At 35.9% G+C, this 13,422-nt stretch overlaps 4 protein-coding genes across 10 annotated transcripts; 2 read left to right on the top strand and 2 right to left on the bottom strand.

The window, feature by feature from the left end:
• Positions 1-456: 456 nt before the first annotated feature.
• Positions 457-4,416, top strand: COX6B (cytochrome C oxidase 6B). The gene is made up of 5 exons (XM_088221658.1): positions 457-614; positions 2,018-2,347; positions 2,434-2,516; positions 2,604-2,685; positions 4,147-4,416. Exons 1-5 carry the CDS (start codon positions 573-575, stop codon positions 4,198-4,200), a joined length of 591 nt encoding a protein of 196 aa, XP_088077784.1. The 5' UTR covers positions 457-572; the 3' UTR covers positions 4,201-4,416.
• A 381-nt stretch (positions 4,417-4,797) lies between these two features.
• On the bottom strand, positions 4,798-6,280 carry LOC110816674 (histone H3.3). The gene is made up of 4 exons (XM_022044964.2): positions 6,145-6,280; positions 5,582-5,653; positions 5,412-5,488; positions 4,798-5,283 (listed from the first exon to the last, which is right to left on the bottom strand). Exons 2-4 carry the CDS (start codon positions 5,651-5,653, stop codon positions 5,022-5,024), a joined length of 411 nt encoding a protein of 136 aa, XP_021900656.1. The 5' UTR covers positions 6,145-6,280; the 3' UTR covers positions 4,798-5,021.
• Positions 6,281-7,714: 1,434 nt separating this feature from the next.
• On the bottom strand, positions 7,715-9,768 carry LOC110816635 (Mitochondrial transcription termination factor family protein). 4 transcript variants are annotated; one of them, XM_022044896.2, is made up of 2 exons: positions 9,616-9,768; positions 7,715-9,475 (listed from the first exon to the last, which is right to left on the bottom strand). In XM_022044896.2, the coding sequence occupies exon 2, from the start codon at positions 9,380-9,382 to the stop codon at positions 8,162-8,164; it is 1,221 nt and encodes a 406-aa protein (XP_021900588.1). In that variant the 5' UTR covers positions 9,383-9,475; positions 9,616-9,768; the 3' UTR covers positions 7,715-8,161. The 4 variants fall into 4 exon arrangements, with proteins under 4 accessions (XP_021900588.1, XP_021900590.1, XP_021900589.1 ...); XM_022044898.2 differs by having other exon boundaries at positions 7,715-9,432; positions 9,616-9,753; XM_022044897.2 differs by having other exon boundaries at positions 9,621-9,753.
• A 19-nt stretch (positions 9,769-9,787) lies between these two features.
• SRS (Seryl-tRNA synthetase) lies at positions 9,788-13,418 on the top strand. Of its 4 annotated transcripts, none has more exons than XR_015821113.1 (10): positions 9,788-10,160; positions 10,246-10,394; positions 10,665-10,758; positions 10,855-11,003; positions 11,145-11,237; positions 11,830-12,009; positions 12,225-12,391; positions 12,519-12,583; positions 12,726-12,903; positions 13,043-13,134. XR_015821113.1 is itself a non-coding variant. In XM_022044894.2 (10 exons), the coding sequence occupies exons 1-10, from the start codon at positions 9,935-9,937 to the stop codon at positions 13,316-13,318; spliced, it is 1,563 nt and encodes a 520-aa protein (XP_021900586.1). In that variant the 5' UTR covers positions 9,788-9,934; the 3' UTR covers positions 13,319-13,418. The 4 variants fall into 4 exon arrangements, 2 of the variants coding, with proteins under 2 accessions (XP_021900586.1, XP_088077780.1); XR_015821111.1 differs by having other exon boundaries at positions 12,519-12,653; XM_022044894.2 differs by having other exon boundaries at positions 12,519-12,653; positions 12,726-12,819; positions 13,043-13,418.
• The last annotated feature ends 4 nt before the right edge of the window (positions 13,419-13,422 follow it).

The following is a 13,422-nucleotide window of genomic DNA, read 5'->3' as shown; positions in this document are numbered from 1 at the left end:
TACACTTGAAAATACAGATTAAACAAAAAAATTATTGTAATTATACTGTGTATCAAACTGCTCATTATATTTTTAATTGAATTAATTGTCTCAAAATTTATAAGTAATATCAAATAACGTGGTGAAATAACAATTTTTTTTTTCATTTTTAAACAAAAATAATTTTAGTAATTCTTCTCCTTTTCTTTTTATTTTTCTACTTAATTCGTGATATAAATTAATTGAACAATTTTTAAAAAAATTAAAAACAAAAAGAAAAATAATACATTAATTTAGCCGCTAAAACTATGAAAGTGGCCCAAAAAGAAAAAAATGGGTGGGGCCGAAATATATTATACCAAAGACTTTCATACGCCCATTTCAGCCCAAAATTTTACTGAAGAAACAAAAAAGTTCTTACTTTTAACCGCCGGTAATACAGTAAAAAGCTGTTGGAAGGTAACCTGCCTTTTTTTAATCTCAGTCTCTCTCGTTTGTTCCCGTCTCGAGCGCAAGCATAAGAGTCTGCTAGGTCGCCTCTCTGTTCGTGAGCTGCTAGGTGAGTACAGTACAGATCTTCTCGTTTTCCTACAATGGCGGAAGCTATAACTGGAAATAATCCATCCCTATCTGAGGTACTCACTCTGTTTATATCCAAATTCTTCACGGTTTCTCTCTTTTGCTTTGTTTTTGTTTTCTTTTTCAGAATTGAATGAGATTATACAGATCAAGTTCGATTAGTTATGTTTCCTTGCAAATTCCAAAATATTGGGAATTCGGATATTCTGTCTTATTCCTTAATTTCTATGTAAAAGGCTATTTGTTTCTAGGGTTTTTTGTTTGATCTGCCCCATTTCTATCTGGTTCTGATCTCGATTGAACCTATTTTAGTCTAACCTGCAATGAGAATCAGGGTCTTTTGGACTTTTTGCATTTTATTCTTGCTTACCACGCTTATGACTTAATTTCTTGGTTGTGTGTTGCTGAATTTCGGGCGACCTAAGCTTTCTTCAGTTTACTAGAAAAAAATTAAGCATTGGGTTTTCAGTAACTTGCTGTGACATTTGTGTTTCATATGCGGTTGATTCTTGATCTGTCTTTCTCTCATATATTATTTGTCTCATCTATCCACGTAATGAATTTAATAAACATCTATTTTCCTCGTAAAAGTGTATATTGGCTGATACCATATGGGGGCGGATCTGTTACTGCAATACGGCTTTTAAGGTCTGCAACATCGATTGTCCGATCAATTAAATCTCAGAAAAATGGAAGCTTCTTTGTTAACCCATGAACTGCTGAGTTTTGTGATATTAGTTTGACTAGGTTCATGGACAGTTCTCGGTATGCCTTTGAGATTGTAATAAGACATCATTGCCCACGGATGAGTGGTTCTACTTGGCTCTTTCAGATTCAGGAGCTTTGAGTCAGCACATTAAATTTGAGCTTCTTTGTTAAATCATGAAGGATTGACGCAATATAAGACTTTGGTTGGTTTTTGAACAGTTTAAAGTATGCAATTAAGCTTTATAATAAAAAAGGTCCAGATGAAGGAAATGTTCCATGAAACATCTGTTAAAAACAGTTATGGTACTGCTTATAGCCTGATAAGATATGAGGAAAACAATATATTACTAGTAATCCGGAGTAGGTTTTGAACTTAACTCATGAATCTAAAATTTGATTTGATAGGGATTGGGTTTTGTAACTTGTTTTTCCACGAAGTACATGTTTTGACTCTTTTGCAACACAGTTCATAAACCTTTCAGCTTGGCAACATTTGCTCAAGTTGGTACTTTTGACTAACTCTGGCGCATGTCCTTGGAAGAATCCTGCCTGACTTGCAATTATTATGATCTTTCATTGTTATACTTCTTTTGAAGTGACAGGCGACCAGGCTGATTTTTCTTTGAAGATTATAATCTGATGTTTATACCTCATGGGGTTTACCTTTGATGCCTGTAGTATTGTCATTTCCTCCTTGATAGCTTATGTAAGCTAATTTCTGGAACCTTTTCTGATACTGTTTGGTATGCAGCAATATTTTTTGGGGAAAGAGGAGAAGCAAGAGATAGCCACAAAACCTATGGAAGTAAAAGAGGTTGAGAAACCAGTTATTGTTGCTGCTGAGGAGGTTGCCACTGAAAAAGTTGAGGAAGCAGCACCTGTTACTGAAACAAACGCCCCTCCTGCTGCTGTTGAAGAAAACAGCCCTCCAGCTGTTGAAGAAAGTGCCCCTCATGCTGCAGAAGAAGAAGGCACTGGATCCAATCCAGCGGCTTTGGAGGACGGCACGGAAAATGAACCAGCGGCTGAAGAAAGCAGTGAAGAAAGCCAAGAAGCAGCTGAGGAGACAACAGAAATAAAGGTTACTATCTTTCTAGATGAATGATGTGTTCATCTTCTTGCTATAATTTGTTCACTTGTGTACGTGGTCTCATCATTGATATGCAGCTTGAGACTGCCCCGGCAGATTTTCGTTTTCCAACTACAAATCAGACAAGGCATTGCTTCGCCCGTTATGTTGAGTACCATCGGTAAGTATACCTTGATTCTATCCACTGTTAGTTTTATGCTATTGTTTGTGGATAATTTTCTTTAATATATCCTCAAAACTTCATTAGGTGTGTAGCTGCAAAGGGTGAAGGTGCTTCAGAATGTGATAAGTTTGCAAAATACTACCGTGCTCTGTGCCCTGGTGAATGGGTATGTACTTTCGTCATTCTGCATGCCCTAAAATATTATGACTCCTAATGCCCTAAAGTTGTTGTCATCAGATGTTGAGAATCTTTTGTTGGTTTTTTCCTCTAAGCATGTCTATCTATTATTAGTTTTTAATCAAGGCTTCATTAATTGCTTTTAGTTTTGAGGACTAGAAAGGAGATTTCTCTCCTTCTCTCTCTCGTGCGTCTCATGAGTAACTTTGTTTCATGGCCCACTGAATGGTTGAAATCAAATTAATGAGAAACCAAAATTTCAGGTTACATACGTTGTACTTAAGCAACTTTTCACAAGTTAGGATAAACTAATTAGGAGTTAGTAACTAATGCAACCTTCCTGAGCAAGAAAAAATCTAAAGATATTTCTACTTTGTTCTCTATACTTACCAATTTATTATTAGGTTCTAAAAGTTACTTTGGTTCTTAAAATTACAAAAAATTTGTTCAATTCATGATTTTTTTTATGTAACTACTAAAGCTTTTACTGAGATTCCTCATAAGCTCTTTTGGTTTTACCCGCATTTTATTTTCTATAGGTTTTTTGAATAAAAATAGATGTTAATCCTGATAAACTTAACAAGAACAGTTAATTTATTTTATTTAAGAAGTAAAAATGACAATAATTAATACAAAGGGAGAAGAAAAAGAATGAAATAATACTTTTTTTATTTTTTATTTTTTGCAATTCTTTGTTCTAAATAAAAATATTATATGTTTTAAGTCATTTTTACAGAAACTAGGCAAGATAGAAATAATTTTTACAATTTTTGAGAATACACTTTGACGCAAGTTTATAAATTTAGAACCATATTGTAAGGATATAGCCTATAGTTTCATAAGTAAATATGTGATTTGCCAAAACTAAATTATGCTTGGTTCCTGACAAATACCTAGATATAATCTTGCCTACTAAGAAGTCCAAATCAGCAACCTTGGTTCTTGAGGAAGTGTTGGTGGTTTTTGTCAGCAGCAGTTGAGATGTAGATGTTGTTTAACATCGAATGGATTGGGTAGTTCAGATTATTTAACAAAAAGGAGAAAGAAAGGATTTGTATTCGGGATGTTTTACATAAAGTTTTTCTTCCTATGCCATAACAGCAAGCATCTCAGTTTTTATTTTGAAATGGTATTAATCTTAGCAAAGACATTAAATTTATGGAGTTAGAACAGAGTGCTGGAAATGGGTAAGGCTTTATTGGCTTTCTCTCATATGCATTCTTTTGGTGTCACCGCACGTCAGCAACACCAATAACAAGTTTCCTGTCCACTGCTTGCTACCAATTGTGGGAGAGGAGAGAATTACTATAAACAATATTCAGCTCCTATATAAGCCTTTGTAAATTCGATTTTTATTGCGGAACAGTCTATTTCTCTTTTTATTGAATTATTTATTTATTTATTTCACTATTGTGCATTTTAGCTGACAGTTATAATTTTGGGTTGCTAGGTGGAGAAGTGGAATGAACAAAGGGAGAATGGTACATTTCCAGGACCTCTGTAGATGTTGCATGTTGGTTTCTCATATTCTGTTATAATCATATCTCACCGACTGAATCCCCCCACCTGTAATTCATGAAATTGGATTAAGATGGAGGTCTCTCGGGGAATATCCCGTTTTTAAAACAATTGAGTTAATAAGATATTTCGGCCCAGTCTGTTAGAACTTGCTTCTATCTGGATACAGAGAATTGTTTCTCATAAAAGAGAAGTTGCTTCATCATCTCTAGCATGAAGTTTTTCGTTATATCATTTTTTAACTTCCATTTTGTAACTGTTACAGATTTTCAGTTGACTGATTACATGGAGGATAAATAGACAATAAATATGCTTTTCTTTCTTCTCATAGAGAAAAGTTTAAGATTGTTAAACGAGTTCTCATTGAATTTTGGCTGCGAGTTTTGAAGTGCAAAATTTGATGCCTTAAACGAGTTTCATTGATGCCTTGACGAGTTAATATTGTTCAGATCCATTAGCTACCGTCTGAGTTCAAATCAATATTTTCCTTCCAAACTCCTGAAGAAAATTATTTTAACACCAATTCATGGTTTACGGGGTTGTTCCTGGCCTGATTGCAATTTAACCAGACAGATTTGATGACTTATTTAAAGGCAAAGTTCATTCACATCAAAGTTTAACAACTAAAATGCATTTGTTTAAACCAAACACAAATTCCAAAATCTATTCAACAACATATCTACCAATTAGATTCTTGTCCTGCTAAGGATAATAAATTATAATTTGCTAAATTTGAACCCCAAAAAAAAAAACAAAACAAGTTCCATATTCCATATCCCAATTCCTAAGAACTGAAGCACCAGAAAATCAAGCTCTTTCACCACGAATCCTCCTGGCAAGCTGAATGTCCTTCGGCATGATTGTAACACGCTTTGCATGTATGGCACACAAGTTAGTGTCTTCAAACAACCCAACAAGGTATGCTTCTGCAGCCTCTTGCAAAGCCAACACTGCGTGACTCTGGAATCGCAAATCAGTCTTGAAATCTTGCGCAATTTCACGAACAAGTCTTTGGAAAGGCAACTTCCTGATGAGAAGCTCAGTGCTCTTTTGATATTTCCTAATCTCACTGCATCACAAAATTAAGCAAAATATTTAAAATTCAATATGCAAAAACCAAACTCAGAACAGGAAAATAGGTCAAAGTGGCACGCAAATGTGCTGTAGGCCATGAGCAAAAGGCAATGAGTAACAAACCGGAGTGCGACGGTTCCAGGACGGTATCTATGCGGCTTCTTCACACCGCCGGTGGTTGGTGCCGACTTGCGGGCAGCCTAGAATGGAAACAAAAATTCTATACTGAGAAAAAGAAACAAATAATTGGATTGAAAAAAAAAGACTGCTAAACAAAAGGAGAATGAGCAGACCTTGGTAGCCAATTGCTTCCTTGGGGCCTTTCCTCCAGTGGACTTACGAGCGGTTTGCTTCGTACGGGCCATCTACAGTAGAAAACACAATTTATCATTGATACATGCGTCAAAACGCCGAGAAGGAACAAAGTTGTCCCAGTTTCTCAAATTCATCGTCTTGATTTGTACGACGCATATAAACTAAGCTCATGATGTTTCTTCAAATAGAAATCTATAGGAACTTGATTTCCTATTATGAAATACTAAATAATAAAACCAGAATAGCAATAGCATACTCTTCCGGAACACGAACAAATAGTCATTTCCCAGAAACCCTAATTTCAAGAACCAGTAATATGAAAGATGTGGATCTTAAAATTAAAAATTCTCAAGAACAAAGTAAATCGCAGATTAGGTTAAATAATTAATCAACCCACAAGAGCCGGATGATTAAAAGGGTGCAACGCTGCTTTGATTTCAAATCAAGCGTTTAAAAACTCCAAAAAATCTCCCCAAACTCAAAAGCATGACGATCGAGAAAACCGGAAGATTAAAAGAGAAGAAGGGTAAATTTCCCTTACCTTGATGATTGTTTAGCTACAAATCCTGACTTGCAGAAGATGGAAGACGAATAGATTGCTTGAGAGCGAAGTAGAAGCCTTAAACGAGCAACGAAGGAAATTTTCAGAGAATTCAATGAGAATGATCGCGACCACTGTATTTATATAGAATGAGAGATCCGTGACCGACACGGAATCGGACGGCTGGAAAGTACTTTTCCTGTGCTTCCTGGATCTTCAAGCGAACGGTTAAGATGCGCGTTTTAAAATTTGTGTCGGATCACCACATTAAAATACTGGGTTCCTATTGGCCGAGACTTTGGATTTAACTTACAAAGCACAACATAAAAATGTCAAAACTTTCAGTTGGCTAAAATAAGCACAATGCCCAGTTTTATGGTAATGACATAAAAGTGTCGAACTGGGTTGGTATCCTTCAGTTATTGGAGTTTAAATTTAAAATAAATATTTTAATTTTAACTCTTATTTAAAGTAAAATTAATATATAAATATTATGTTGTATTAAAGAATGTTTAATTCATTTTAAACAGAATTCAATTTTAACTTTTAAAATTTTAAAAGTTGTTTGATTTTAATTTAATTTATTTTTAGATTAAGTAGAAGATAATTTAGATCTTAAACTCAATATCTCTATTAAAATGGGGCGGAACTATTTTACATAAGAAGTTATATATGCTATCGTATCACGTTTTATTATTAATGAACCTAGAAGTAAAAGAGACCAGCAAATATTTATAAAAAAAAAAAACACACATCTAAAAAAGGAGACTATATACGCACATGGTTCAATTTTCTTTTAACTAATATGGCAAAAGAGATCATTCAGGACTAACATGAAGATAAATATTCATAATTTAAATTTGATTTAATATAATTTTGTTTATGAAAAATATAATTTCTGAGTTATATCGAGTTTGAATTAATAGACAAGTAGAGGTAAGTTGGAATAGAATTTGAATTTGATATTTCAAACCTTGTCTAAATTCGATTCACTATATGTATGTAATATACATATTTTTAACTCATTCTTATTATCAATATATTTATATATAATATATTAATAAATATTATTTTTTTTATTAAACACATGTATAATTAATTATATCTATATTAATTTAATAAAATAACATAATTAAATTTGAATTAGGACATGGTTTGAAAAAACTATCATGAGTCAAAGTTGAGTTCATGTTTAGGTTTTATAGGGGCGAACTGAATTCTGGTTTAATGAAATTTACAAGAAGTTACCCGGTTGTAATTTTTAAGGTTTTTTTCTTACTATATAGTTATTAAAATTATGCATTAATATCAAACAACTTATTATATTTTTGTACAAAAATAACATTTTAAAATATTAGGTTTCTTAATTAAGGCAGCCACGTTGGGTTAAAACCTAATCTAAACTTTTAATTTTTTTTCTTGAAAAGCTAAGTTTGAAAATGAATATGAAATTGGGGAAAGAAGAGAAAGGCGAATTTGTTCCTTGTGGAATACATAATTTGCGCTCTTTGAAAATGTATGGTCACCCCATAAGCTAACTCACGATCATGATACCTAAAAGGACTAACAATTATAACAAATATGGAAGCATCTTCAACCACTTGATTATGAAAGTAAACAAGAAAAAACCGAAACCAAAAGAAAGATGCACACAGTCCATGCAACTGAAAGCAGATGAGCCTGCAAGCATTTCTGGTCTGATCTGTGGTTTCTAATTAACAATATTTTTAGTACATCAAAATGAACAGTAAGTAATACAATTAGATAGTTCAAGGCCTTGAGAGAAAAACAATGAGCATTCTATAAGCAAAATGATCAAAGAGGAAATCCCTTATGCACAGTTTTCTTTGAAGCTTCTGGCAGTTGTTTGATGCACTTTGCATTTTTGTAGAACTCCATCAACTCATTGGCAATAGCTTCTGGGTGACATGGGATGAATGCTTTCAGGAATTGTTTCTCTTTCATCCTCCTTGCTGTTAGCATGGGTGGCATTTGATGCATTCAATATGCAAAATGATCAAAAAGGAAATCCCTTATGCACAACTTTCTTCGAAGCTTCTGCTAGTCGTTTGATGCATTTGGCGTTTTTGTAGAACTCCATCAAGTCATTCACAACATCTTCGGGGTGACATGTGATGAATGCTTTCAGGAATCGTTTTTCTTTCATCCTCAGTGCTGTTAACATGGTAGGTCCTTTAATTTGCGGCTGAATATTCATTTCATCTATCTTCTCAGCAAGAAGAAACCGAGGTTTCAAAACAGCCTCTAGATTATTGAAAAGCAAAAAGGGATGCTCCAAGACCACGGTTGCAGGAAGCTTCATTGTAGCCAAGACAAAAGTCATATTCCTCTGAACCTTATCAACTGATAATGTCAAAATAAGAGGAGAGCGTCCAAAAAGGCCCCAAACTATATCATCTGAAAATCCAAACTTCTCAAAATTAGCTACCTTTTCACGGATAGTGTCAAGCCGTGAGATGCCAATTATTGTGGCCACATACTTAAACATTTTGGAGTACTTGGAAACCCCAGTTTTTCGTATGTACTCCATCTTCTCATCGTTAAACGAGGTTCTTGGAATCAATGTAGGTCGAGATAGGAGCATAGGAATCAAGTCCTCTCGATCAATACCCATTTCTTCGTACAGAGCAACAACAGGTTTGATCTTATTGTGCAAGTCATATGTCAAGAGTGATGGGTTTCTGATAATGGCCTTATGCAGCACTTCCCTAGACCCAAACAATGTCATAAAATAATGGATTCTCTCATCAAAGCAATGATTAATACGGCAACTAAGAAATCGTGGGCGACAATGGATGATCCTAACAAGATCAGATGAGGTAAGGCCTAACCCACTGAGTATGTTAAGCTTAGATTGAAGCTGAACAACATCAGCACAGCGCAATGAAGGTCTACGTAAGATTAACTTGGATACGTCATCCTCGCTACAACCCCATTGCTTCAGCACTCCAATGGAGTCCTTAGCACCTTCTTCTACGAGTATTTCAAACTGCGGTTGGCTACAGCCTGATCCCTTAAGAACTTCAGCAGCGTCCTGTGGATAGTCTTTACTACTCTCAGCAACTGTTTCGCCATGGGTCTGGCATAACGTCGAATAGGTGGTGGTAGTGCAAAAAAGGGCCCTTCTAACAACTCGATTCTTTCCCGTAGAGAGAAATTGATGCGAGGTGGAGACTAAGAACTGAAGTTTGATTAATGCATTAGCTTTCGGGTACATATCAATCTTGCAATGGCGAAACTAGCAGTTCTGGATTTCATGAACTCGAACTACAGATAACTTACGTAATCAGAAAAATACGTTCTTTGACAGCTGGAAGATTGCAAAAAAGAAGAAAAGAAAGCTATTCGACTTAAAATCACGCGTTGAGAAATGGAGCAAAATCCCTACAATCTAAGCATGACATTCAAGAAAACCAGGAAAATAACAGAGACGGAAATGAAGAAATTCACCTTACTTCAGATTGTCCAGCTTTAAAGCCGCGGGTTACACGGCACTGCGGATGATCTGTGGGCTTGCAACGGAAAATTAAAATATTTTCGAACCAGGTCTCTCTGTTAGAACAGACATAAGAAGCGCCATCCTCAGCTTGTTCTCACGATTAATTTCTTCCTTTAGAATGAAGGGCAAACTGGTCACTGAAACTTGGACGGTTGAGATGCCTATTCATTTTTAATCCAACGGTTTAAATGACAAAGTTCACGAAGACATAAAGTAGGGATAGAAAGCATCCTTCTTCTTCTAGCCAGAGACGTACAGATAACTGAAGCAATGGGGTTGCAGTGTACGACCATACAGACCTTGAAACTGGCTGCAGTTCCCATATCTCGTTCTTCTTCTTCTTATTCTTCAAGCTATTTATGCAGGGCAATGCCAAAAGCCCTAACCCTAGAATTGTTGTCCCGCCATAATCGATCTCAAAAGCCTGCCTTTACTCTCCTCGCCAGAGCTCTCTCTGTGCAAACTGCTCCTGCCACGGAGAGCTTTGATGCTCAAGGTGTGATTCATTTTCGTCTTCCTTTTTTTAGTTCCTTAATTTTCCCGGAACCAAGCAGATTTTAATTTTTTTCTTGTGATTTTAGTTGCAAGGCCACAGTGGAAGGCTGCTATCGATTTTAAGTGGATAAGAGACAACAAGGGAGAGGTTGCTATTAATATTAAGAACAGAAATTCCAATGCTAATTTGAAGCTTGTACTTGATCTATATGAGAAAATGTCAAGTCTTCAAAAGGTTAATTCTTCTTATTAAGTCTTCCTTTAATCACAACATGTCATGTTCCTTTCGTTCTTTTTAACATTTTTATAGTAGGATTCATGGCTCAGTTACCAGTTGTACGTAAAATTTATGGTCTCAAATAAGAGAACAATTATTTTTACTTGTCTTTTAAGTTGCAGATTGTATGGGTTTTCTGTTTACGTTTTACATTATTAATGAGATGGCATGGAAAATGAGAACCAGGTTTCTTCTCAGTTGTAGCTAATTGTTGGTCACAGATAGCAGGAAGTTGAGAGGCTTAGGGAGGAAAGGAATGCTGTAGCAAAAAAGATGAAAGGAAAAGTTGAACAATCTGAGCGCCAAAAGCTTATAGAAGAAGGTATAGCCATAGGCAGATGCTTTGTTAGGAGCCTTTACATTTGTGTGCTTCTCAATCGGTTCTCTTTTGTTAAGGTCCTTTGCATTTTGCATTCAGGAAAGAATTTGAAAGACCAGCTCGCGACTTTGGATGAAGAACTCGTTAAACTTAAAGATGAACTCCAACAGGAAGCTCAGTGCATGCCCAATATGACTCACCCTGATGTCCCCGTTGGAGGGGAAGATTGTTCAACAATAAGAAAGATGGTATTGCTACTGTTTTAACTCATTCCAGTTTTTGTTCTTACTGCTCAATAAGAAAGATGGTGTCTATTTGTGGATGAGGAAGATGGAATGTTGCGTGCTAGGTTCATGGATCATTCTTGATTTTCTATGCATTTTTTGTAGGTTGGTAGCCCCCGTGAGTTCAACTTCCCTGTCAAGGATCATGTCCAGCTCGGAAAAGAACTGGATCTCTTTGATTTTGATGCAGCTGCAGAGGTACTCTCTATGTCTAATATAAGGTATTAATGCATCCAGTTTAGCATTATGGACTATGGGCTACTTTTGTTCTTCGAATATTTGATGATTAGTGTGTAGATTGGCAGTAAGATGCAAATACAGATATACTGGTGTGCTCAACAATAAGTGATATTTAGTTAGCAGCTTATTTTCATTTTATTCCAACAATTATACACGTTTTTTTTTGTGTATAAATTCATAGACTAGTTTAGAAGATCAGAACTTAAAACAGTTAAAAGAAAACCAAAGAGAGCCTAGTATTGTGTCATAAATGATATGTAACTAAACATATAAGTCTGTACGTATTTATATGAACGAAAATAACAAAAAACTAATTTTTAAAACAAAGTGAGACATGATCAGGCCTGGAAGAGGGTGGTGTGAGCAAATACTATCTGTTCCTGGTTATTTATTGGCGGAGAGGGGATCTGGGAAAAGTTGGATAAAATCCACTAGGGTTCAGTGAAATTGCCATTCCCTCAAAGAAATTATTTTTGAAGCATTCTCTTGTAATTAACAACAAAAATTAAGCTACCATCTGTTTGATGTACTGTTCTTTTTGCTCATACAGGTTAGTGGTTCAAAATTTTACTACCTGAAGAATGAAGCTGTTATGTTGGAGATGGCCCTAATAAACTGGTCACTCTCAGAGGCTGTAAAAAGGGGCTTCACACCATTAACAACCCCAGAAATTGTGAGATCCTCTGTTGTGGAAAAATGTGGCTTTCAACCTCGTGGAGAAAATACCCAGGTTATTTTAATCCTTCCGAAGTTCAAGCTTTAATTAGTATACATCCTCGTATTCTAGGATAACAAGCTTTACACTCGAACAATCTCAAGCATGAACTCCCTGCCTGTATTGGTTGGTGTAAACCATGTTATGAATTGAGCTTTGCAGATAAGTCGAGTCCAACTTAATGTTTGTCAGCATGGTAGTTTGTTGATCCTCACTTCAAACATTGACAGGTTTATTCCATAGTGGGTAGTGACCAGTGCCTCATCGGCACTGCAGAGATTCCTGTGGGGGGAATTCATATGGATTCCATTATTGCTGAGTCATCATTGCCTTTGAAGTATGCAGCAGTTTCCCACTGTTTCCGTACTGAGGCAGGTGCAGCTGGTGCGGCAACAAGGTAAATTGTTAGCATGTCATTTATCTCTTCTAAAACTGCATTGAGATAATTGTTCCAGTTAAAAGCTAGTTAGTTATTTTTTATATTCAACTTGTACATCAAGTAATTAGCTGAAAACATTTGGCAGAGGTCTTTATCGAGTTCATCAGTTCAGCAAGGTGGAGATGTTCATTTTGTGCCAACCAGAGGAGAGTGAGTCTTTTCATGAGGAGCTCATTAGAATTGAAGAAGACTTGTTTGCATCACTAGGATTGCATTATAAGTACGGACTCGTTGATTCTATCTTCAGCTTGGCTATCAGTTGTTGTATGATATAATCCTTGCCTCTTTGCAGATCTTTGGATATGGCCACTGAGGATTTGGGTGCACCTGCTTACCGTAAGTTTGATGTGGAAGCATGGATGCCCGGTTTAGGTCGGTATGGTGAGGTATTAAAATGAGATATCTTTTCCTTTTGCCTTCCCACGAGCTTAAACAACTTTTCCATCTGACTGCATTTTGGTTGTTTCCAGGTTTGATAGGTCCACATACTCATACATATGTACTATATTAATTTGTTCAACCATGAAAGCTTAATGGATTAGAAACCACCCACATAGAATGTACTTGTAAGACCTTCCTAACCTGAGCATGTACTGTGTTTTCGAACAGATATCTAGTGCATCAAACTGTACAGACTACCAAAGCAGACGACTCGGAATCAGGTATCGTCCATCAGAATTACAATCAACTAGCCCGAAAAAGAGTAAAGGAAACCTAGCTCCAACACAGTTTGTGCACACGATAAATGCAACAGCTTGTGCAGTTCCCCGGATGATTGTATGTTTACTGGAAAATTATCAGCAAGAAGACGGTTCCGTTATAATCCCTGACCCATTGAGGCCTTTCATGGGTGGTCTCGAGTTGATATCACCTAAATCCGGATAGATTTTGTTCTTTTTCTTTTTCTGTTGAAGATAAGTGGATTTTGTTATTACAGTTTGATCCCACTCTTTTGGCAATAAATTTTGTCCAGTTAATGAATTAAGAGT

This window comes from Carica papaya, chromosome 1 (genome assembly GCF_054855325.1).
Source record: "Carica papaya isolate Zhongbai chromosome 1, ASM5485532v1, whole genome shotgun sequence".
In the NCBI taxonomy this organism is placed as follows: Eukaryota; Viridiplantae; Streptophyta; class Magnoliopsida; order Brassicales; family Caricaceae; genus Carica; species Carica papaya.
This window is presented reverse-complemented; position numbering and strand designations above follow the sequence as displayed.

What these genes read in the sequence shown, in the direction of transcription:
- COX6B (XM_088221658.1), top strand. Translation starts at nt 573, where the DNA reads ATGGCGGAAGCTATAACTGGAAATAATCCATCCCTATCTGAG. An exon ending in ATAATCCATCCCTATCTGAG is followed by an intron (nt 615 to 2,017) that starts GTACTCACTCTG and finishes TTTGGTATGCAG; the next exon opens with CAATATTTTTTGGGGAAAGA. An exon ending in AGGAGACAACAGAAATAAAG is followed by an intron (nt 2,348 to 2,433) that starts GTTACTATCTTT and finishes ATTGATATGCAG; the next exon opens with CTTGAGACTGCCCCGGCAGA.
- LOC110816674 (XM_022044964.2), bottom strand. Translation starts at nt 5,653, where the DNA reads ATGGCCCGTACGAAGCAAACCGCTCGTAAGTCCACTGGAGGAAAGGCC. An exon ending in GGAAGCAATTGGCTACCAAG is followed by an intron (nt 5,489 to 5,581) that starts GTCTGCTCATTC and finishes TTTCCATTCTAG; the next exon opens with GCTGCCCGCAAGTCGGCACC. An exon ending in CCTGGAACCGTCGCACTCCG is followed by an intron (nt 5,284 to 5,411) that starts GTTTGTTACTCA and finishes TTTGTGATGCAG; the next exon opens with TGAGATTAGGAAATATCAAA.
- LOC110816635 (XM_022044896.2), bottom strand. Translation starts at nt 9,382, where the DNA reads ATGTACCCGAAAGCTAATGCATTAATCAAACTTCAGTTCTTAGTCTCC.
- SRS (XM_022044894.2), top strand. Translation starts at nt 9,935, where the DNA reads ATGGGGTTGCAGTGTACGACCATACAGACCTTGAAACTGGCTGCAGTT. An exon ending in CTCGTGGAGAAAATACCCAG is followed by an intron (nt 12,010 to 12,224) that starts GTTATTTTAATC and finishes AAACATTGACAG; the next exon opens with GTTTATTCCATAGTGGGTAG. An exon ending in GTTTAGGTCGGTATGGTGAG is followed by an intron (nt 12,820 to 13,042) that starts GTATTAAAATGA and finishes GTTTTCGAACAG; the next exon opens with ATATCTAGTGCATCAAACTG.